This window comes from Erpetoichthys calabaricus, chromosome 6 (genome assembly GCF_900747795.2).
Source record: "Erpetoichthys calabaricus chromosome 6, fErpCal1.3, whole genome shotgun sequence".
Classification (NCBI taxonomy): Eukaryota; Metazoa; Chordata; class Cladistia; order Polypteriformes; family Polypteridae; genus Erpetoichthys; species Erpetoichthys calabaricus.
The window spans coordinates 23,193,555-23,219,391 of record NC_041399.2 but is presented as its reverse complement, the minus strand read 5'-3'; the positions used below and the strand labels follow the sequence as shown (position 1 = coordinate 23,219,391).

General features: G+C 39.0%; 1 protein-coding gene across 3 annotated transcripts in view; it reads right to left on the bottom strand.

The window, feature by feature from the left end:
* sema5a (sema domain, seven thrombospondin repeats (type 1 and type 1-like), transmembrane domain (TM) and short cytoplasmic domain, (semaphorin) 5A) overlaps positions 1–25,837 on the bottom strand; it is an 857,644-nt gene that overhangs the window by 324,285 nt on the left and 507,522 nt on the right. For all 3 annotated transcript variants that reach the window (XR_007935331.1, XR_007935332.1, XM_028803411.2), the window contains exon 5: positions 12,943–13,005. Coding sequence is in view for 1 of the 3 variants with exons in the window: in XM_028803411.2 (XP_028659244.2) it covers positions 12,943–13,005 (63 nt within the window). In the remaining 2 variants the exon portion in view is untranslated. The remainder of the gene's footprint in view (positions 1–12,942; positions 13,006–25,837) is intronic.

Sequence of the window (25,837 nt, the reverse complement as noted above, 5' to 3'; positions counted from 1 at the left end):
AAACATCAGGCAAGAATATTTCTTTAATTCTCAGGATTCAATAACTCTACAAGTTAAATCTTTATTTAAAGGAAATGAGAAAAAAATACATGCACAACAGAATTAATAATAGTGAAGTCAACAGGGTAGCAGCTCTGCATAAACTAAACTCTCGGCTTTTAAGAAAAACATATGCTATGGATTGTCGAAGATGTGAATGGTGGCCTCATAGGCTGCGAATGGATAATAACTAAACCTGGTGTTGCTTAATGAGGTGCCAAGCTTGGTGCCACAGCAGTTTTTATCACATTGCAAATGAGGAGAGAAATATTTTCATTTGAACAAATCCGGCATCGCATTACATGACTTCTAATTGGAGAGATTGTCAAGTTGAACAAATGCAGTGCAGATCTCATTGCCTTAGGATGTCTGATTATTACGATCAGGTTTTTCAAGGGATGACAAATTTGAAAACTCCGGGACTTTCCACCACAGTTTCCAAAATATCGCAAGCTCTCCTCTTTTTGTGAGAGCCCATAGTGCATTGCCTGATGGATCCCATGTTGTATACTGAGTACAGTCATAATCTCTGCCTTTTTTCCCCCTTTATTTCCATTCTGTGGTGATATGTGAAACACTAGATGTCAGAGAGATCAGCCTTACTTCTGTCTATGAGATACAAAATTCCTGTGTTGCTTGTTGCTTGTCACTGCGATATATGCATTGTAGTTCCAAGTGAGTGCTGATTGATTGTCAGCTGTTATGCACACAGAGCCCACCCCGAAGATTTAAGACTAAAGGGGTCAGTCACACAATGACTGGACTGAGCTGTTGGTGATGGCAAACAACAAGACTGGTGAACACAGATTAAATTAATGAAGTTGGTGACAGGACCTTTACTGGTTTAAATATTAGGAAAATAAAATATTTTTCAGAACAACAACAATTTATTTCTTGTATATACAACAACAATTTATTTCTTGTATATCCCAAAATCACACAAGGAATGTCTCAACGGGCTTTAACAGGCCCAGTTTTGTTTCAGCCTTGATTTCCTAAGAAGACAAGAAAAAACTCCCAAAAACAAAACCTTGTAAGGGTAAAAATGAAAGAAATTTTCACAAAGGTCAATTCAGAGAGAAACCCCCTTCCAGGTAGGTTTGGCATATAATAAGTGTCAAAAAATTGGGTTAATAAAACACAAGTAATCCTCTTCATAGAGCTAGATGACCATTCTATCATGGCCAACTCACTAATACAATAGTACAAAATACAAGGCAAAATTAAAGAAAAGATTATACCACTGACACCATATAGAGCTATCATAAATGAGCAGTGCTAGTGCTAAGGTATTTTGCGTCCTGGCCAAGCTTATAAGTGAGCCAAGCAACTGTTTAGTAGCTACTCCGTGCGGATGGGTTTTTGCCCCCCTTGTGATTTGTGCCCTAGGTGAAAGCCTAATTCACATTAATGGTGGTTCCAGCCCTGCGTATGCAAATACAGATTTGTTCAAATACATCAAAAACAACAAAGAAACTAATGGACATAAATGAAAAACAACAATATCTGTCCATCAGATAATTTCAGAACCAGAGCCAGATTGTATGGCAGGAAAGGATAAATGAATAATGGATTTGAAAGTAGATAGATAGATAGATAGATAGATAGATAGATAGATAGATAGATAGATAGATAGATAGATAGATAGATAGATAGATAGATAGATAGATAGTGTGATGGATGGCCGACTAAATATTCCGGCCCACACCTCCAGGCTGCCAGGTGGAGCCCTCCTAACAGCATGGAGGTTCCCCGAATTCCAGCAGGGCCTTATGGACCTTGTAGTTTGTATACACAACCCTGCTGGATACCTTGGGGACCACCGGGAGTCGCTGTAGGGAGGCTGTCGGGCTCTTACGTGCCCTATAACCCGGAAGTGCGTCATGATCACATGACAAGAAGAAACGACATGCTTCCAGGTTGAAGAAACGGACTTTTACCCTGACCCGGAAGTAATGAGAACTTGTGGATTGTGTGACAGAAACACCTCCGGGTCAGGGGGTATAAAAGGACTCTGGGAAAGTCCAGACACTGAGCTGAGCTGGGAGGAAGGGCGAAGTGCCTGGGAGAGGAGGAGTGGTTATTGTGCTTTATTATTGATTATTGATTATTGTATGTATAGTGTGGAGTGGAGGGTGCTTAGTGCACATTATTATTATAAAAATAAAAAGTCTTGGACTTTTACCTGGTGTTTGGCGTGCTGCCTGAGGGTTCGAGAGGTCGATAACAGCCTCAACTGTTACAATAGATAGATAGATAGAACGACACTTTATTTAGATAGTGTGAGAAAATAATTTAGGGTAACATAGTATTCATCTTAAGAAATACCATAAAGGGTTGATAAATGTCAGAAACTTTTTCTGCATATAAGGAAAACAAATAAGGGCCAAGTGAACAACAAAGACAAGGATGTACCAGGATGTCATATACAAAAATGTATTGTACTAGGAGATGACTTAGAGATCAGCAGATGTCGTGTAAACAACTACAGTGGACAGTTGTCACATACCCAGAGATTTCAAGAGTAATAGCTGAAACCTAAGAGATATGAACAGAATAAGAGTGTGATAAAATAGGCTTATTTACTAATTTATCTGGGTGTGTAAGCCAACAAATCAATAACACTAAATGTCAGGTGATGTGCATGTATTAGTCATCACTCACTGTAAAAAATGAAATCTAAGCAAGTGGAAAGTATTTATATCATGACATTAAATCTTGTTTTTCTTATTGTGAGAATTATAGATTTGTCAAAAAATATGTATTTATGATTTCTTAGCTTATTTTAAGAAATATTGTCAACTATATTTTGCTTACCCCATTAGCAGATTTTGTTTCTAAATAAAAGCAAAACAACAGCAATTTAAAGTTTTTTTGTCTAGTTGTTACATATGCGTCTTTTGTAGTGCTGTCATGTAAATTCAGTTGTTTATAAAATGGACCTAATGCTCTTACTTGGCTGATCATTCTGTAACAGACTGCTGTGATGAATGCTCCCTCTCCAGCATTGGCTGAGGAATAAATTAAAGATGCAATGGACTTTATAGATAGATAGATAGATAGATAGATAGATAGATAGATAGATAGATAGATAGATAGATAGATAGATAGATAGATAGATAGATAGATAGATAGATAGATAGATAGATAGATAGATAGATAGATAGATAGATAGATAGATAGATAGATAGATAGATAGATAGAAACTACTTTTTTTCTGATCAAAGTACCGTGCAGCCACCTGTGATTTTCAAATGAAAGTGGATACTCTTGCTGTGGATGAGACCCACTGTATTGAATCTTCTATGACGTAGCTTTAAAAAGCAATTGGAAAAACTTAAATACTTTTATGTTAGGTAGAACGCCCAGTGCAGGCTGGTGAGTGATATTTTGGCCTTGGAACCACTGCAATTTTTTGTGTGTTTGTTTTTATTTTTCTTTAGGATTTTTTTAGTGTTTTTGTCCTCCCCGGCCATCTGACCATTGCACCGGACTTAACATTAGAGAATTAAAAATTAATCTCTAAATAAGAACTGTACATTATCTATTACATAATAATGGTATGCCATTTATTAATTGCCTTTCTTATCTATTTTTAATTTTCTTTTCTTGAATGCAAGCACTTTGAGCCACATTTCTGTATAAATCCATTTCCAAAAGTTGGGATGCTGTGTAAAATGTAAATAAAAACAGAAAGTGATGATATGCAAATCATGTAAACTCTATATTTAATTTAAAACAGTACAAAGACAGCCTCAATAGCATTTCCAAAAACCTTTGTCTGTGAATAGAGTCCGTCATTGCTTCCACAAATGCAAGTTAAAACTCTACCATGCAAAGAAGAAAGTGTATATAAACATAATCCAGAAACACTGCCAGTTTCTTTGGGCCCGAGCTCATTTAAGATGGACTGAGGTGAAGTGGACAACTATTCTATGGTCTGACAAATCAAAGCCAGAATCCGTGGTGCTATGGTGAGCATTAGTCCATATAGACATGGGAAGGCACCATTGATTCTGAATGATATATACAGGTTTTGGTGCAAAATATGCGGTCATAAAGACTTTTTCAGGGAAGGCCTTGCCTATTTCATCAAATCAATGCCAAACTGCATTCTGCACGTATTACAACAGCCTGGCTCCATAGTAGAAGAGTTTGGGAGCTAAACTGTCCTGCCTGTAGTCCAGAACTGCCAGCCTTTGAAAACATTTGGTGCATTTTGAAATAAAAAATATGACAAAGGAGACCCCGAACTGTTGAGCAACTGAAACCCTTTATCAGGCAAGAATGGAACAACATTTCACTTTCAAGACTACAGCAGTGGGTCTCTGCACTTCCCAAATATTTATAGAGTGTTGTTAAAAGAAGAGGTGATGAAACATGGCGGTAAACTGGCCCCAGTCCCCCAAGTTTTTTAAAATGGGTTGCTGCCAGGAAATTCAAAATGAGCATATACAGTATTAAAAAAATAATATTTCTCAGTTTCAACATTTGATAGGTTGTCTTTGTTCTATTATCAGTTAAATATGGCTTAATTTAAATGATTTGTAAATGATCACAAAGTCCCAACTTTTTTTGGAAATGGGGTTGTAAGAAAAAATGCTACAGAAATAAAAATGTTGTTATTCTGCAAATGCTACTTTCTATCATAAATTATATGTACGGTATTTAGGAAAATAGTTAGGCACACGTAAACAAATTCTGTAAAGCAGTAAATAATTATGGTGGATTGCCGGCTTTTTACTCCGGTCCTCACCCCCAGGTGACCAGGAGGAGCTCTCCAGACAGCGTGGACGTGCCCCAAGTTCCAGCAGGGCCTTATGGACTATGTAGTTTCTACACACAGCCCTGCTGGATACCTTGGGGGCCACCAGGCGTCGCTGTAGGGGGGCTCGTGGGCTCTTATGTGCCCTATAACCCGGGGTACGTCATCATCACGTGACAGGAAGAAACGACGTGCTCCCGGGTTGAGGAAAAGGACTGTTTACCCTGACCTGGAAGGAATAAGGAACTGTGGACTGTTGGACAGGAACACCTCCAGGTTAGGGTGTATAAAAGGATTGTGGGAAAGCCCAGACACTGAGCTGAGCTGGGAGGTAGGGTGGCAAGTGTCTGGGCGAGTAGGAGTGATTATTGTGTTTATTATTGTGGTTTATGAGTGAGGAGTGGAGGGTGCTTTGTATAATAGAAAAATAAATAGTTATTGTACTTTCACCTGGTGTTCAGAGTGGTACCTGAGGGTTCAAGAGGCGGAGCAACGCGTCTACTGCTACATAATATAATATCAGATCAGTATTTGATGTGGCCCCCTTTGTTTTTAAACTATAGAGTTAAACAGTTGAAGTGTAAGAAAGTGGGCTGGCAGTTTGTTCCAAGCATCTCAGAGAACTTATAATTGATCTTCTACAGACTTTGGCTGCCTCACTTTCTTCTGTCTCCCCAGGTAATCCCAGACAGCCTAATTGATCAAAGCCTTACAGGGGCCATATCATCTGTTATTTCTGCACTGTGTAATACTAAAATAAGCTTTAGAATAGTCAGTGGAGACTTAAGTCAGACATATTTCTCATGATATTGCACACTACAGTCCTTTATATTCCAAGTAATTTTACCAGCGTATCGAAGGCTCTTAATATGCTGTACTGTACAGAGATGAATAACCATTTTATTGATGCTTTATAAGTGTCCTTAACACCAAAATAAGCCTTCATTAAGGTCTTTCTAGTTAAGTGTACATGAATAATAGATGCATTTTTGCAGTATCTACACTAAACTGTTACTACAGCATCTTCTAGAATAATTCTTGAATGTCACTGGATATTTAAACATTGCTGATCAGTTTGTATCCCTTTATGACAGCAGTGTACCCTGTTGCAAATGGATATTTTTAGCATGACAATTCTCTATGCTACTGAGCTAAAAGTGTCCTGGATGTGTTCCAGGAACATGACAGAGAATTCATCTTAATTCAGTGCCCACCCAAGTCATCAAATCTATAATCTGTAAGATCACTTGGAGCAAACACCTAGTTTAAAATTATGGAACTTGTTGAAGGTGACATAGGCAAGATCTCAGTGTTATATTTTCAACACACTGCTCAACTGATACTTAGAAAAATGTATATTCTTCTGATTATACAGGGAACAGCAGATCTGTATTATGGTAGATATGTTTATTATGAAACACTGGCTCAGCCAGCTCATGAAGATGACAATGGTGTCAGTCAACCTCTCATCTCAATTAATTTTGGCTATTTTCTGATCAAACCAACTTAACCAATTTATATCATTCTGGTTGTAAAGGGTACATCAGATCTGTATTACTGTAGATATGTCTATTGTGAAACATTGGCTCAGCCAGTACATGAAGATGACACTGGTATTAGTCAACCTCTCATCACAATTATTCTGGTCATTTTCTGATCCATAGCTTTTCAAGCAATTATTTTCTGATGAGATGGTAGATGTACAGCACATGATTTTCTTCTCTCTCTTTAGCTACAGAATAGTTAAATCCCAAATTGATACCATCTGATAGTATTACTTAGAAAAGATAACATTAGACATCCTTATCTTCTCTATCTCTGTCTCATTTCATCAATATCATGCATGCTTAAAATTGTTTTTGCCAGATTTAATGTTTCTATTCCTTCCATTAGAACTCCTGCACAAAGACCAGCCACTTGCTCTAAGCTCATCTTAAACCTTCCACCTGGCAAATGGCACATGTCTAGCATTATTGAAAAGAGCTATAGCACTGAAATCTTTCAATCGCACCTACACACTGGCATGGAATGGCCAACCGTGACTCGGAGCAATGCAGTGACTGTAAAACACATGTCACTCAACTGGATCTACATTTTTTCCGTGTGCATCTCATAATTCTCTTGCTTTTTTAGAAAAGATTGATCAGCTGTTTTCGTGTGGAGATTCTTCAAATTTTCAATTGCAAATTGTTTATATAAAATATTAATAATTTGACTCAAACAAACCAGGATAAACTGAATTTACAGGACTTTAATTAAGGGTTTTGCAAGCATTCTTTTGTACTGTACTTGTAATTTATGCTTTTGTTCCAGTCGGCTTCTTTTTCAATTACTGGAAATAGGAAACAAGCACATAGCACAGAACCTGTTTTAATTAATTTATAACTTACGAATGGATAGATGTCATAAGACTAAGAATAATCAAATTAGTTTACAACTTGGGAAAGGGAAGACAGCAGAGCTGCTTAGAAGATCAAACACTTTGATCAGAGTCATTCGTCATTAGGACAGGATGGCCAATCATATGTGTGCAATGTCATACAACCCAAAACCCCATGTGTACATTTTAACTTAAATATGGCTCGTCTGATGGACCAAAAAGAAGAAAAGAACAGGAAGAAAAACAACAACAGATGGTTGACGTCAGAGATCAAGAGAAGTGAAATCAGAAAGTGTAACTATGAGCAACACTGATCACCAAACCAAAAGCCACCCAGACTATCAGTCCCTTGACACTTCTGATTTTTAGTTAGCTTCTCTAAGACTGTTTAGATCCAGACTTTAGTATCTAATCTGTTATATTTACTTCTATCTGGTATTGTTATACATTAATAAGTACCATGTTGCTTTTAAATTTTTTAGAGTGATTGAAATAATAAATGGGTACCAAGTGTGAGTTTGATGTTACTTTTTTCATTTATGAGGTTTATAAAAACAATTGAGGTCATTCCTCAATAATTAGAAAAGAGTTGGTGTTAGTGAATCCCTATATAGAGAATCACATGCAGAATATTGTGGATTGACTTGCATTTGGCCCACTCAGGACTTTGTCTGAATGAAGTATATGTGTGTAGCTGTAGCTTATGTTGAAAATTGCAGAGTGACTGGCGATTGGCACCACTTGAGACTTCATCGAGATAGGATCACTATGTGTGTGTTAATTCCCAAGGGCAAGCGTAGAAGAACCCAATGAATGCTCCTGATAAGTCTCACAAATATCATGATAATACGCCAATACTGTCAGCAAAGTGCACATAATTCTGTACCCTTCAAAACTGTGTTTTTCTGGCACTACATCCATGGAGTGACTCATATCATTTTCTGCCATTGTTGATTCTTTCATTTCATTGAATTCATTATGGTGATTACAAGGCATCAAAATTCTTGGTGGGGTCATGAATTAGAATAAATATTTACTAGTTCCTTCACTATTGTGCAATCAACACTTTTATAAAAGGCAAAACTGTCTGCCTGCCAAAGAAGGGCTGAAATTCCATGTAGGCTAGCACAAGACATCAGGAATTCCTCTCGCCCCTACGTCGCTGAAGATGCCTGAAGTGTTTCTGCAGTGGCATCAATGTCTGGCCTTTGGAAAAACAGAACACAACACTGAGGTCCAATGAAAAGCTTCTTGTATTCCTTGCCTACTGGGCAGAAAATGAGCCAATCATATTGATTTCTCAAATTATTTGGCTTTTAGTATGTGTTGAAGGAAACTAAAATAGATTTTTAGGCTTTACATAAAAAAGTACTGTTTTTTTGTGAAGCCTCACGATTTTCATTTTTTCATTTATAATGTTCTGTAAGTAGCATGCTTTATTTCCAAACATCTTCACAGCTGGTAGGCTTTATGCTTTTGTTTGCTAGTATCAAACTGCTGAAGCATGCAATGATCATCACTCACCACACATAACGATAAAAAGTAAAACTAAAACTCATAAAAGTCGGGTTGTATGTTCTTTTAACATTCCTGTTAGGCTCAGGTTCTTGGGATTAATCTTCTGAGGTTGATACAGAATTGGAAGGGTTTCAGAGTAAGTAATGCTACATGGCATTTGAAGAACTTCTCCATGTTTATTGGCTTTCTTAATGAAGTGTGCAGTTTGCTAAAAACTACTAAAAACACATTAATTTAACATGGCTTTCTTATAACTTCATTTTAATTTAATCCTGATGGTCTGCATATTCAATTAATTATCATTACTATTCATGGTGGCTCCAAAATCCGTACTAACCCCTACTCTCTCTTCTGTGTCTTTTTCCAGTTTTCTGTGGTGGCGACCTGCACCACCACCGCCTGATCAAAGCACCATGATGTCCCTACATTGATCGATTAAAGACCAGAAGTCCACATGACCGTCATCATCAAGTCCTTCCATGAGAACCCTGAATACAATGAAGACTGATCACTTATGTTAGGTAGAATGCCTACAGGTGGCTGGGCGGTCTCATGGTCTGGTACCCCTGCAGATTTTATTTTTTTTCCAGTCATGTGGATTTTTTTTTTGTTTATTCTGTCCTCCCTGGCCATTAGACCTTACTTTTATTCTATGTTAATTAGTGTTCTCTTATTTTAATTCTTACTTTGTCTTTTTTCTCTTTCTTCATCATGTAAAGCACTTTGAGCTACATTATTTGTATGAAAATGTGATATATAAATAAATGTTGTTGTTGTAATGGGTTGTCATCTGCTCTCAATTGGACTTATGTCAGCTATTTCAGTTCCCCAGTATGCAGGAGCAAACTATCCCCATGAATGGGTGCAAAACTGAAATGGGCAATCAGTAGACCCTTAAAACATGAAAGCAATGGCCAATTGCATGAAGTCATCCAGAAACCCACACTTGAGTCGCCAGCCATGGTTTGAGAAACTCTGACCTAGGTAATCGCAACTGGATCATTGGCTCTACGAGGTGCCACAGAAATCCTATAACATCCAAATGTATTCTAACTATAATCTAGTGACCAAAAAAATGAACTTAGCACCATAATATTGGTGATTCAGTACCTAAAAGTAACACACTATGTGGCCCTGAACAAGTCAGTAAACAATTGTACAATAAGGTGTATTAATTATGGTACAGACACTGTTGTGAACTTAAGGCTACTCTTGTGGGTGTTCCCCAAATACAAATGAAGTACCTACAATTATATTCCAGTTATAACTTAAATAATAATTTACAGAAGACTGCACACAACTAGAAACAGAAGTACAAGAAGAATATAAAAAACAACAAACTTCCACCCCTCTGAGCCATCTTATCCATAGACTTCAGCTGAAACCTCCTTAACTAAACCAATACATCCAACTCCAAGCTCACCTCCAGCCACAGCAAGTATGGACTTTTGGTTCAGGCTCAGGAACTGCTTATGAGTTAGGAGTGTCTTTAGTAACACCTGTGACTGTCCTGTTAGATTTTCTACAAGAACTCTGGTCCCAAACTCTTTCTTAAAGGCCGTGGTCTGGCCAAGGTAACCCATTCATTATACAAGGTAAAAGGAAGCCATGTATAAGGTAATGAGCCTTCCTGCTGCCACCTACTGTTTTCTGTATATATTTTTGTCCAAGGTGTACTTATCTCCTAGTCTTCTTATATTACACAGAAGTGTATATCACTCTCTGCCATTGCCATATCCCCTGTACACTTACCACCAGGGCCTCTGTCTGGCCTTTCTCCAGTCTTGCAACACCCCATTCTCCTTGCAACCACTGTCCCTACCTGTCCCTCTGTTACACTGTATTATTGTTATCATCATCATCATCATTATCATCTCTTCTTCTTCCACACATTCATTGATCAAATAAACTGTTTAATCCAGTATTGTCTCACAGGCACAACAGCTGAATATTAAGGAAGGAAAAAACTGGACCGGTTGGCAGATGACCATCACTTTCATTCATATACAGTGGATAGGATTCATACCCCTTTGCCTTTTGACACTTTATTGTGTTATAGATTTATTTTTAAATGAATGAATTTGCCACTTTTACCCATCAATCAACCCTCAATAATACATAATGACAAAGTGAATAACGTGTTTTCAAAAGGATTTTCAAATTTGTAAACAATCAAAAGCTGAAATCTCTCATTCATAGAAATATGAATACGTTCTGAATTTGTTATTTTTTTTATAAACTCCTATAATATCTGGATGAGATATTGGTACAGCATAACAATTAGTTAAACAAACTGGCTTGAGGGACTGAATGGACTCCTCTTGTCTGTCAAATTTCGTATGTCCTTATATAGGACCAATATAAAGTAGGCCACACAAAAGTCAACTGGAGCTGTGAGGTAGCAGTATTAAGCACTCTGACACCCATCAACACATCTCTTAATCATCAAAGAGATTGTTCATCGAGCAAAAGTCAAGTCACATACAATGCATTTGACTATTTGGCAAGAAAGTGCAAGGTTTAACAGGATATATGGGACAAACTTTAAGATACAGCGGAAGAAGATGTCTTGGGAGAAGATTTTAAACTAACCATAAGGAAAAATTACTGTCAGTCTGTGGCATAAAAAGGGTCAGAAAATACAAGAGGAGAGGCTTTCAAAGCACAAATAGCCCAGAGGAGCTGTGTAAACAGATGGTTTTATTGAATAAAAGAGAGGATTTCATCTTTTTAAATTTCCGAGAGTGTACTTTTTTGGGATCAATTTTTTTATTGAATAAACACACACTTCTTGGGAGAAAAAGGATAAACGATTAACAATAAAAAAAAAAAGATGCAATTATTAGACCAGAAACATATTCATCCTTTACTGGTACCCCTACTAACCGCAAACCCCCATTCCTTAAACAAGCAAATTCTGAATATTGATAAGGTTATAAAAATTGAAAAAGAGAGCAATAAAAAAACTTTGAACATCACCTGAGAAAGGCATGAAGATCTGAATATTGTGAAATTGAGAATAGATTATGATGAAGGTTGTGTTACCGACTTGTGGCCACAAGCTAGATGCATGAGAAACGTCTACTTTTCTTGCAAATATATCTGGAGTGCCACACACCCCTTTTCAGTGACCTCATGACCGCTCAGTGCTCTCCCAATTTGTCTGTTGACTTGATAGGAAGAGTCACCACAGACATGAATGTTCCTGCCAAGGTAAGTAAATCTCTCGTCAAGGTTGGCACTCTCTCCACAGACAGGCACACTGCTGATGGATGTGCCCAAGAGGTCATTAAAGGCCTAGATCTTGGTCTTATCCAGGACACTTGCAAGGTCAGACATTCGGACTCCTTGCTCAGTCTCTGGAGAGCCCCAATCAGAACCTCCATTGACTCTGCGAAGATCACAGCATCGTCAGCAAAGTCAAGATCAATGAATCTTTATTCACCAACAGATGCCCCAGAGCTGTTGGACCCCACAACCCTACCCAATACCCATGTCCATGCAAGCATTGAATAAAGTAGGAGCAGAACACACCCTGACAAACCCCAGAATCAACTTTGAAGAACAGAGAGGTTCTGCCTCCACTCTGGACACCACTTATAGTACCAGTGTACAGGCCGGCCATGACATGCAGCAACTTCAGAGGGATCATGCAAAGTGTCAGGATGTCTCACAGGGCAGCTCAATCAACTGAGTGGAACGCTTTATGAAAATTGACAAACACTGCAAAGAAACTCCGCCAACATTTGCATTTGCAGTCCATGAGAACCCTCAGTGCCAGGATAACTCCGATGGTGGACTTCTTAGGCATAAAACCAGACAGCTCCAGTTGTTGGTAGGTAAGCAAATGATCACGGATCCTATTAATTAGGAACTTACCCTGCACTGAGAGTAGCATTATGTAAATGTAATTATGTAAATGATTATTAAATAATTATGTAAATGTAATGGCTTATTTAAGCATGTTTTCTCAGTATTCTCACTTTGTGACTGGGTGTATTCTCACACTATAATTGTTTTCAAATGAGTTAATAACAGCCTGAAATAAGCCTACTACAGTGTTTTGATACAAGCATTTCAGGATGGAAGAGCAAATTGATCTTTACATTCACTTCGTAAGTGTGTCAAACTCATAAACATATTCCCACTTTAGGAAAAAGGAAATGAGTGTTCACAAATAACATGGTGAATATTATAAGTTAGCAGAACAAACTGGCTAATTACAGTACAAACCACTCACCTCTGATTTGCCTTTACTGAAGCACGCTCTTTTGGTGAATTCATCGCACTCCCACTCTGCTTCCTAGGAGAAAAAGGAGAGAAAGTGTTAAAATGCTCAGAAAAGCAATTAACCAAGATCTCCCAAATCTTCCTTGCTGTTCTGTACTACTAAAACAAACAAAACCACAGAAATATCCATCAAAATTGATTATTAATGGTTTAACTTGATTAGCATTTTAATAACACATTTATTAAAAGAGACAATTACAATAATCCATTACAGGTTTACTAAATGAAAGTGCAGTACAGTATACATTGCTAATTTTACGTTGTCCTTTTATTTTCTTTGCCTCTTTGTATTGTTCGATATTATTTAAATTTTGGTTATTTTGTGTCATTTAGTGTATTGCACTAGTTCATTGCACTTCTCTATGTGCTAAAGATGTAACAAAGTTTTGGGACGATTCACCAGATTAGGTCATTTCCCTTACAATTAGCTCACACTACAGCAGCTGAGGGTTTCTAAAAACTTTCATCTGCCACTTTATCAGTGTAGTGGCATTAGTTAGCTACAAGTTCACTGCGCGTTTCTGCTCCCTTAATAGTTTTTGGTTATTTCATTTAGAATTTGGTGCTCATTTGAAAATGCTGCTATTTGCTTCTTTGACTTTGTTTAAAGTTTGTTGAATTTTGGATTTTGGACTGTCTTCTGTTATAATTGGCTCCAGCAGACCCCCGTGACCCTGTGTTCGGATTCAGCGGGTTGGAAAATGGATGGATGGATTTTAGATTTTTTAAAATCTTGCTTATTTGATTTTCTTTTCTTAAAATTAATCGAGTCTTTCCCTTTAAATGAAAACTCTTGGTTGAGCACCTGTTTTGAATTGGAAGCTGCACATTCTCCCATCCACAGTCATACATGCACATCATGCAATCTACCCAAATTCCAAGGATTTAGCATGTGATTAGTAAGGCCTGTCTGTGTAGGAGGGTGGAGAGATGTAAGTTAGTGGGCCAGGGGAAATAATCTCTTTCCTTGATGACAGAGAAATGTCCATTACTCAATAAGACAAAGTGATGGTAGTGCATACTGGTGAGTACCAGCTACTTTCTTTCATTGCCAGTATGTATGGAAAAACTTCCAGCAATCTAGTTAGTGAACCATGAAGCCCACTTCAACCACTGAATGATTTTTTTCTGCATTCATACAAATTACATATGAATGCTTTGTAAACACTTCAGAGATGAGTCCGGGGAAACAAGAAAAGCATCACGTGTGATATACCACTCAACTCAGCTAGATGTCTGCAAGATGATAAGTTTTTGGAAGTTTCACCCATATTTCTGGCCCTAAAACCCAGAGAAACATTCATTTTTTAGGCCATTTTTGGACCGTACTTTGTGCAGGAAATTTCACTTTTATGAGTAAACCAATAGGCGTTTTCAGCAAAACGATTAGAATGACTTGAAGTTTTCCAAGTTACATCAATTCACCCCAGGAGTTCTCCCCTCAGAAGGGTATGAGGAGTCAAAGTTACTCCTTTTCACAAAATTGGTAATATAGACATATGTGCTCTTTTGAGGTTGTTGATCATGAATATAATATTTTTGATATTTGATCTCTTTACTGCTGGTTGTAGACATATGTGAACCACTCTCAGAAAATTAACAATGACAGATTTCAGACATAAACATGTGGGGTATCGTTTTAGACTATTTCAAGGTCAGTGATTACGAATGTGATGCTATTTTTATTTTTTTGCATTACAATCAAGAATATTTAGACTTGAAACATTTAAATTGAAGCACACATTTTAAATATCTGACACAACTATTCTTGTTTATTATGTATTTCTACTTCATGAAGTACTTCATTACATTTCTTATAATTTGAAGCACACATTTTAAATATCTGACGCAAGTATTCTTGATTATTATGTACTTCTACTTCATGAAGTACTTCATTACATTTCTTATAAACACCTTGAATTAGGGCAGCTTATGCTAATTTGTTATATTTTTGCTCATGTTCTGAGGGCTTCTCAATTAGGATGGGGGCCTGGACTAAGTGCCCCAATGTTTGCTCTGCTTCTGCCTCGGTTTATTACACTTATTTGACTTTAAGCTTCATTAATTGAGTTCTTTGTGTGGCTGTCAACATTTGCAACTGTCTCCCCTCTCCGAGATGGAGATGATTTGCACAGAGTGCCGAGTGTCAAGATCAGAATAAACTTTATTATCCCTGAAACTGAAATCCATCTGTCGTGCATACAACACCAGGAAAAAGTAATTAAAAAAGTATATGTTAACAGTTCTTTTTCAGTTAATCTTTATCATTAAGCTTAACTGCAGAACGTTCAAATGATCTCTTATATCAAGCAGTTTTTATTCTGTATTGCAGGATTCTCCTTCTTCCAGAGACAGAACAGTGAATAGGCAAAGAAACACAGTTAAACCCGACAAGTGTACCTGTATAAACTATAGATTTTAAACACTCTTGCCAATGCTCCCAAATAAATGAACTGTTTGTACACCAAAACTGCCTCCTCAGAAAACATGGTGCGCCTGCTCACATTGTCCCAGTCCACCACAATCAATAAACTGTACATGCTATTCTGACAGACATCTAAATTCCAGTAAGCCATTTAATCTTCATTTTATACTGTGAACACATGAATTCACAAAGGAAAAGGCAGTATTTCCTTAAAAAAAAAAGAATCAAAGAGTATTTGGACATATTCATAAAAAATATATACTGTTCAGGCAGTGAGGTAGTCAGAATGATGAATTGGATTGACACGAACACGCGCTCTGTAGTCAAAAATAAAATATAACCTGAAAGAGAACCTGACAGGAGAGCTCTTAAAAGCACTGGGAAGGCCCCTGTGAAGTCTCCAGTGGATGATGTTGATTTTACTATTAAATTACATCTCATGTCTGTCTAAAAGTTAATCAAAATAAAATAAATAAGCTGTGCATATAAAAACAGTAACATATGGTGCTCAGATAACTTTAATTTGTTTAAAATGGACAGGACCGGATAGGAAAGGAGCTTTCTTTGCTGTCTAAATAGAATCTGGCACCCAGCAGACTACCTAACATCATTAAATATCTTCATTCACTAAAATACTAAGGTGCTTTTACATGTTGTCAATGCTTTAAAAAGCAAAGAATTTTTTTGGATTAAATTTTTATCTAAGAGAATGAATGAAAAATCTAAAGAAACAGGAATGTATACAATTAAAATTTAACCCTCCCAACTTCTACCGTGTAAGGAACAGTAATATTCACAATAAAGAAGAAGATTGACTGTAATCTGAATATTTTGTTGTGATCTGTAATCTGAAATTTAAATCACATATTAATCAGATCACTAGGACAGCATTTTTTCACTTAAGAAACATAGCAAAAGTTAGACCTCTTATATCATTGAAAGATGCTGAGAAATTAGTTCACACGTTTGTTTTCAGTCGACTAGATTACTGTAACGCACTCCTCTCAGGACTACCCAAAAAAGACATAAATCGTTAACAACTAGTGCAGAACGCAGCTGCTAGAATCCTTACCAGGAAAAGAAAATCCGAGCACATCTCTCCAGTTTTGATGTCACTACACTGGTTACCTGTGTCATTCAGGATTGACTAATCTCGCCCCATCTTATATATCGGAATGTCTGACATCTTATATTCCAAATCGTAATCTCAGATCCTCAAATGAGTGTCTCCTTAGAATCCCAAGAGCAAAACTTAAAAGAAGTGGTGAGGCGGCCTTCTGCTGTTATGCACCTAAAATCTGGAATAGCCTGCCAGTAGGAATTCTCCAGGCTAATACAGTGGAGCACTTTAAAAAACTGCTGAAAACACATTACTTTAACATGGCCTTCTCATAATTTCACTGTAATGTAATCTTGATACTCTGTATATCCAATTCCTTATAATAACTATCCATGGTAGCTCTAAAATCTGTACTAACCCCTATTCTCTCTTCTGTTTCTTTTTCCGGTGTCCTTTTGGTGGTGCCACCACCACCTACTCAAAGCACCGTGATGTTCCAACAGTGAATAATTAAAAGCCAGAAGTCTGCATCACCATCATCATCAAGTCCTTCCGTGAGAACCCTAAATACAAAGAGGACTGTTCATTTATATTAGGTAGAATGCCTAGAGGGGACTGGGCGGTCTCGTGGCCTGGAACCCCTGCAGATTTTATTTTTTTCTCCAGCCGTCTGGAGTTTTTTTTTTGTTTTTTCTGTCCCCCCTGGCCATCGAACCTTACTCTTTTTTTTATGTTAACTAATATTGTCTTATTTTAATTTCTTATGTCGTTATATATTTTTTTTTATTTACTGTTCTTCATTATGTAAAGCACTTTGAGCTACTTTTTTGTATGAAAATGTGCTATACAAATAAATATTATTATTATTATTATTATTATTAAATGAAACCTGTGTGGAAAAAAAAGAGTAGGCAGTCGACCAAAGGCAGACTCAAGAAGAAAATGCCACGAGGAATTTTGAGATTGCTTCGATGCCAACCTCCACCCGTCCACTCGAGATTAGCGATCGAGAGCTTCGTCCTGATACTGGGACCAGGTGCTCAGTTAATCCACAAGGCCAAGAGTTCAAGAACAATCAGGTTACAGAAATATGATTTCCAAGAATCAACAGAGAAAGAAAGAGGGTCTTTCCAATGAGAGGCCAATGTCAACAGGGCGACCATTGTACCCAGGAAAAAAAGAACAACCGTTGCTGGAGTGGATTAAGAGAGTACCTGCAAAGGTCCAGGAGAAAGAAAATATGGGGGCAGAGAGGAATTTGAACAGAGACAATCAACGAGATAGAGTTTAAGACTAGAAACACAGTAAAGATGCCACAACAAAATATTGAGACATGTTTGTGGGGGCTGGAGATTATATGGGCTCCACTGAGCACAAGGAAGGAACAAGTCCTGGACAGGGCACTAGTTCATTGCAGACTGCACTCCTGGATATACCCACACTCAGACTCACACTAACTCGGGGACAAACTGCAATCATTAATCAACCAAACCAGAATGTGTTTGGGGATATGGGTGGAAGGCCAAAATACTCAGAGAAAAACTCAGATAGACATTGAGAGTGACTGCAAACATTACATGCACAACTACTAGGAGAGACATTCAGAGCCATTATGCTGGTTCAGTGCCACCTTCCTGTGTCCTGGTCATTGATAGTCATGGCCATGGACTGAGGCAAGGGAGCAAACAAGCAAAACTTTTAGTTCAAAAGAACAGCAGTGTTAATTATTAACACAGAGAAATAAATTGAACATAAATGTGCAAACAATGCATATTTAAATAAGCCCATCAATGAAAATTTCAACAAATAAATCCTTTTTTTTTTTGTTCTTTATTTTGCCTTATACAATTTCTTGTATTTGGAATTTGTTAGTTTTTGCATGGGCGGCACGGTGGCGCAGTGGGTAGCGCTGCTGCCTCGCAGTTAGGAGACCCGGGTTCGCTTCCCGCGGCCTCCCTGCGTGGAGTTTGCATGTTCTTCCCGTGTCTGCGTGGGTTTCCTCCGGGCGCTCCGGTTTCCTCCCACAGTCCAAAGACATGCAGGTTAGGTGGATTGGCGACTCTAAATTGGCCCTAGTGTGTGCTTGGTGTGTGGGTGTGTTTGTGTGTGTCCTGCGGTGGGTTGGCACCCTGCCCGGGATTGGTTCCCTGCCTTGTGCCCTGTGTTGGCTGGGATTGGCTCCAGCAGACCCCCGTGACCCTGTGTTCGGATTCAGCGGGTTGGAAAATGGATGGATGGATGGATAGTTTTTGCATACCACGGAGGGTCAGTCATTGTACAGCAACCCTGGAGCAATTACAAGTTAAGAACCTAGTAGAGTAGGATCTCTTTTGGCAGTGACAGGGATTCGAACCAGCAACCTTCTGGTTACCAGCACAGATCCTTAACCTCAGAGCCACCACTCCTCCATAAAACCGTGCCATGAAATAAAATCAGTGTCTCAGGGTGTTCAAATATATAATCCATTAAATGTTAAAATACAAAGTGGAAAGGTAAAATCAGTGTTGCTTCTTCCTACTTTTTTCCTGGCCTCATCAGGACAACGGGAATTCTGCCTGATGCAGCCCAACGATCTGCCACATGAGTCGATCACCGCAGATGTTTATGAAGCTGACAACTTTGCAGGTCATTGCAGCTCCCTGGGCACTCTGCCCTTTCCCAGATGCCACTGTGCCAGAATTTTCCTCGTTGCATCAGCTGATGAGAGTACCATCCACCTTGTGGTGCTCTCACCAAACCTTCCATCCAGCTCTTCACAGACTAATCAGCCTGACAAATGCTGCCCAACTTGTCCACCTCTGTTACCTCTCCCAAACCAGTGATCACTTCCTCTTTACTCCAAAAACCAACCAACCTTTCCTCTCCACTCCCCTTTTCTCTACTTCATGCTCAGCTGGTGCCTCCTGATTGCAGCGCTGCCACCAACCTGAGCTAAAATGGGTTGGATGCAATTAATAAAACCACTTAAGACTTTGCACATGAGGTATGAGTTAACTCGTATCTCACTGAGCTTGTCAAGGTGTGACATAGGATATGTCGTATCTTAGTATACAGATGCAGCCAGCTTGTTGACGAGCTTTGCTTCCAAGTCCCAATTAACTACTACAGTGCTGCCATTTTGTGGATTGTCACAGAATTTTAATTTATCATTTTTTTTTGTTAGACGCCACAGCTTGCGGAAAATAGTGTTATAAACAGTCCATAGTGATGTGGTTTGCGAAAACGGTATAAAGCTGGTGATATTCTGAAACAAGTACATTTTTAGCAAGATGAATATTTTGAGAGACCTGGGGACCCGGGTTCACTTCCCGGGTCCTCCCTGCGTGGAGTTTGCATGTTCTCCCCGTGTCTGCGTGGGTTTCCTCCGGGTGCTCCGGTTTCCTCCCACAGTCCAAAGACATGCAGGTTAGGTGGATTGGCGATTCTAAATTGGCCCTAGTGTGTGCTTGGTGTGTGGGTGTGTTTGTGTGTGTCCTGTGGTGGGTTGGCACCCTGCCCAGGATTGGTTCCTGCCTTGTGCCCTGTGTTGGCTGGGATTGGCTCCAGCAGACCCCTGTGACCCTGTGTTCGGATTCAGCGGGTTGGAAAATGGATGGATGGATGAATATTTTGACAATAATGACAGTGACAATCGGTGGTTATGTGGAACTTGTAGGCTCTGGCACTGATGCAGATAGCTGTTGTTTCTTTATTTTAAGGCGTCCAAATTGTCATGACTGTCAGGACAACAGTATATGGCAGGGGTCCCCACCTCCGTTCCTGGAGGGCACCAGTGGCTGTTGATTTTCATTCTAACCCTTTTCTTAATTAGTGACCTGTTTTGGCTGCTAATTAACTTCTTTTGAATTAATTTTCATTGACTTGTTTTTTTTTTTAAGATTTGTTCCCCTGAATTTCTTCATCGTTCCAATGAATTGCTTTGTTTCTTTCCTTAAATCGTACCCAAATAGAAATGAAATGTGAAGTGAGTGGGCCAGCAGAAGACCAACTAAGTCAGGGCCTCAAACTCCGACCAATTTTACTCCAACCAGTTGCTTAATTAGGCGCCGATTCTTCTTGTTAATTAAACCCGTTCTTTAATTTCATGGCTTGTTGTTGCTCTCATTGCATAATAGCAGACATTTATGAAACTGTTGATTTTCTCTTTTCTAAGAGCACTAGTAAAATTTTTTGAGGACCTGAACAGATCAACATTCCTGAGACCTTCATCTTTCTTTATTTTCAGATGTTGTATGATGGTCACAGTTTACTGGTCATGTTTTGGCTCATTATTGTTTGGCAGGTAATCAAGGAAAAAGAAACAATTAAGGCAGGGGTGTCAAACTCTGGTCCTGGTGGGCTGCAGTGGCTGCAGGTTTTCATTCTAATCCTTGATTAGTTTTCACTGCTAATTAACTCCTTTCCGCTTCATTTTAATAGCCCTGTTTTTAAGGATTCAGTCCTCTGAATTGATTCGTTTCTTCAATAAATGGCAGCTAAACAGAAATGAGATGTGAAACGAGCCAACAGATGACCAACTAAATTGGAATGTTAAACTCCAGCCAATTTCACTCCAACCAGTTTCTTAATGAAAAGCCAATTCTTGCTGTTTGAATTAAAGACGTTATTGAATATCATGACTTGTTGCTGCTCTCATTCTGCCACAGCCAACTGTTGATTTTCTGTTTTTTTCTAAGAACACCGTCAACATGTTTTGGTGACCTGAGCAGACCAACATGACCAAGACCTTCGGCTTTCTTTATTTTCAGGTTAGCTGGTCATGTGGTGGCTTGTTTTGTGTCTCATTATTGTTTGGCTGCTGCTCATCAAGGAAAAAGAAACAACTAAGGGATCTGAGTCACATCAATTAAAACTAAGGCAAAATGTGTTAATCATCAGCAAAAACGGCTCACTAATTAAGAAGATGGTTAGAATGAAAACCTGCAGCCACTGCGGCCCACCAGGACCGGAGTTGGCCACTCCTGAATTAAGGGGTCTGAGTCTTCAGCAGCGAGTCAAATAAAATTAATTCAAAAGAAGTTAATTAACAGCCAAAACAGTGCACTAATTAAGAAAAGGGTTAGAATGAAAATCAACAGCCACTGGTGCCCTCCAGGACTGCAGTTGGGGACCCCTGGTATATGAACATTTTGCTGCCCACAGAGTGCAAATATTCACCAACAACCAAATGCGTTGTGTGCAACAAGCATGGACAGAGCAAAGAAATGCGTTATATTCATGGCACCTAAGCTTCTAAGCCTGCACTCTGTGAGGTGCCATGCTTCAAGGACTCTCATTCAAATGTGACTTTTAGTCATGTTGCTGGTCAATATAAAGTAATTAACAGTTTGTTTAAAGTAACAGAGTTACAGATGACAATAAAATTGTCCCTTTCTTATATGTTTCTTTACATTTTCTGTGAATTTTGATAGAGTTCATTATTTATAATATACAGTATCTATAGCAGAGGTGTGACCAGAACATCATGTGTGGGTGGGCATTTGGCTTATCTAGGGGGGGCAAAAAATATCCATCCATCAATCCATCCCCATTTTTGTAGGGTGGTTAAATAATAATAACAACATAATTTTATGTAACATATAAAAGCAAAAATTGTGGCATAAATCATAACTTATTGTTCAATAAAATCAACAGAGACAATGGAACTTGTATTATTATTTTTTGTGAACAAATATAGAACTACATCTACAAGGTAAATATCAATAAAGTCAAATGTATACAACATATGAGAGCAAGAACTGAAACGTTACTTATTGTAGTCATGGGAGGCTATAGGACATCAGTTTCCAGTGTTTAACCTGGATATTATCTACAGGACCAGTCTGCGGTTACTCTTGGCAAATTCTGAAATAAATTCATTCATGTCTAGATTTTCTGTGATGTTTTTCTCATGTGCCAGAATGACTAAATTTCTCTTCCTTGAATGCAGCATTGTTCTGCGGAGTGGAGTAAGAATGCGGTTCAAAGTAGAGAAAGAGCTTTTGCATGCAGCTGAAGACACACCGATGATGAGTGCTGTGATGCAGACATGGCTCTGACGTGCGGGATACTAGACGCGTGTTTGTGGAAGCCGCCACCATCTTTTTCTAGAGCTTTTTTCCAATTAGTGTAGCCGTGTTTGGTGAATATGTCCTCGCGCTCCGAATTGGAAACACTAAATATGTGGCAGGCAAAGCAAAAGCTGCCATCATGGACAATAGAATATTTAAGCCATGGTCGAGACTGATACCAGCTTGCACTGAAATATCTGAGTGTCTTTCTGAATGCGCGCTTGGGATAATTAATTAAAATGGGCTGGGATGGGCTATCCATATTTAAGTCAGGCAGACCGGACTGTATATTTTGTTGAAGGCAGAGGTTTGGAGTACCCGACACGGGCGCAGAGCTGGAGGATTGTGCAGGCTTAGCTACATCTTTTGGAGTTTCAGTTCCCGACGTGGGTGCGCTGTCCTCCGTGTTGGTAGCAGTGGTGGTGGGCTCAACCATTTAGCCAGCAGCTTGCAGAGGGACAGAGGTTGAAGATGTCTGCTTTTTAATAAGCCACCTGTGCATAGCCTTTGGTGTAACCTGCCAGAAAATAAAAGAAGAATGGAACGTATACGCTGTTTTAATTAAAGAATGTGGTCAACAGGTTCAAAAGTGCTGCAAAATGTGCAGCGAAGTGAACTGTGAGCAGCACGGTGCCTGTCTAGTGGAGGAGACACTGACGGATACGCCCCAAATTCAAATGGGCCGATTGGAAAGCAACTCAGTTTTGAAAATCAAATGTTATTCTTCTCCAGAGTTTTCATTGGACAGACAGAGCATTTCACAGGGGGGGCACGGCTTGTCTCTGGGGGGGCAGTACCCACCCCAGCCCCCCCGTGGTCATGCCTCTGATCTATAGGCAAATACTCCTGGTAATCAATGGCCCAACAGTCAATGTGTTAAGGGATTAAAAATTAAAATAATCAACACCCCCACCTTGACTCGTTCCACCACAAACAGCATTGAACAATTGTGCCATTCCTAAAATATACAGTATATACATTTATTTACTTAGCAGACACTTTTATCCAAAGCCACCTACAATCATAATCTAGTAACATCACTTTGAGGACTGTTTGGAAACAAATGTTACCAGACAAGGTTCTGAACTTACATAAGAACATAAGGACATAAAAACATGTCCTTATGTTCTTAAGTGACATCACTTTGAGGGCTGTGTTTGTAACAAAGTGTTACCAGACAAGGTTAGAAGGTTGACTACCACAAGTGAAGCTCTTTAAACCAAACAGAACAACACAATACTAGGCTATGCGTATCTTAGCTACTAAGAGCCTCACATCAAGATTTTTATCAATTAGAAAAATATTCAAGGAACAAGAGAGTCTTCAAACGCTTCTTAAACATAGTGGTGGAGTCAGTAGTTTATATGGAGGTGGGCAGCTCATTTCAACAGCTAGGAGCCACACGTGAAAAGAGTCTGGATTGAGAATTTCTGCCAGGAAGACGCCATTCACTAGCAGACTTGAGAAGGTGAGAAGGAGCATAGGACTTCATGAGTATCTCCATATACAATATGTGCTGATGATCCACTGACTACTCTGTAGGCAAGCATCAAGGAGTGAACTTAACATGTGCTGCTGGGGGATGTCAGTGGAGTGACCTGAAAAGAGGAGTGATAAGCACCTCTGTCAGCTGGTGGAACACCAGACATGCCGATATATTTTGAAAAAATTGCAGCTGCTTGGTAGCACATCCAGGTTCTCCTGCCAGTAGAGAGTTGCAGTAGTTCAGATGCAACAGGACCAATGTCTGAACCAGACGTTGTGCTGCATACTATTGCTCAGCTACAGCCTGATCTTGTGGATGCTAAATAAAGTGAATTAACATGGGTGAGAGACAGTTGCAATGTGATCAGTGATGGAGAGCTGCTCATTGATCACCACCCAAAAGCTGTGTACTGAATTGGTAGGTGTTAGTGGCAATGAATGATGCTTTACAGAGATAAAATATAAAAAGTAAATAGCCATGATTAGTGAAGAGGCCACCACTGTTAGACAGTGTGATAAGGTTATGAGCTATCATTACCATACACAAACCCATGCCAGGTCTTGACGTCTTTGAATGCAACCCTTTCTTCTAGTCTGTTGAGCCTCTGGGGTTTAAGGTGCACTGGGTGCTGCAGTAGGACACTAAGATATTGTAGACAGGTGAGGCTTAGTCTAAATCTAGATATACAAGCAGCAATATAACACACACCAAGGTTTACAGTCAAAATAGTCATTCAGAAAACTAGCCGTACTAATCCAGTAACACAGCAATGCCTTGATATGAAGTCTTTAGTTAAATATACATGTAATTAGGCTCAGACGTACATGACTAAGCGAAAGATGTCACCAGTTAGTTTTTATTTACAGTGGATTCAGAAAATATTCAGACCCCTTCACTTTTTGCATGCTTTATTGTGTTGCAGATTTCATTTTAAATCTGTCATTTTTGTCCATCAGTCTACACTCATTACCCCATTATGACAAAGTGAGAACATGTTTTTATTAAAAGTCAAAAACTGAAATCTCTCATTCTTATAAACAATTCAGACCCTAAATTCAACACTTTGTAGAAGCCCCTTGGGAAGCAATTCCAGCTTTGAGTCTTCTTGGTAAGTCTCTACAAGCTTTTCACACTTGGATCTCATTCCTCCTGACTGATCCTCTCAAGCTCTGTTAGACTGGATGGGAAGCATCCGCAAACTGCCATCTTTTGGTCTCGCCACAGATGTTCTATGCGGTTTAAGTCATAGTTTTAGCCTGGCCACTCAAAGACAATCAGAGACTTGTCTCAAAAGCCAAAACTGTGTTGCCTCGGCTGTATGCTTTGGCCATAGTCATGCTGAAAGTTTGAACGGTGGCCCCAGTCTGAGCAGATTTACTTCACGGACATCCCTGTGGTTGGCTGCATTTATCCTTCCCTCAATTCTGACCAGTCTCCTTGACCCTGGCACTAAAGGCACCATCATAACACAGCCTTTTACTCAAGAGTGGCTTCCATAATGCCATTCTACCATAAACGCCTGATTGGTAGAGTGCTGCTGAGATGGTCAACTTCCAAACAGATTCTTCCAACCCAGCAGAGGACTTTCTGAAGCTCTGTCAGAGTGAATACTGAATAGTTGGTCACCTCCTTGATCAAGGCTCTTCTTGACCAGTCACTAAGTTAAAGCCAGAAGACTAACTCTAGGAAGAGTCCTGATGGTTCAAAACTCCTTTCATTTCACAACTATTGAGGCCACTGTGCTCATGGGAACAGTCAAACTTTAGAAATTATTTATCCCACTGCCCTGATCTATGAAGAGTTTGTTGGATATTGTCCTAACAT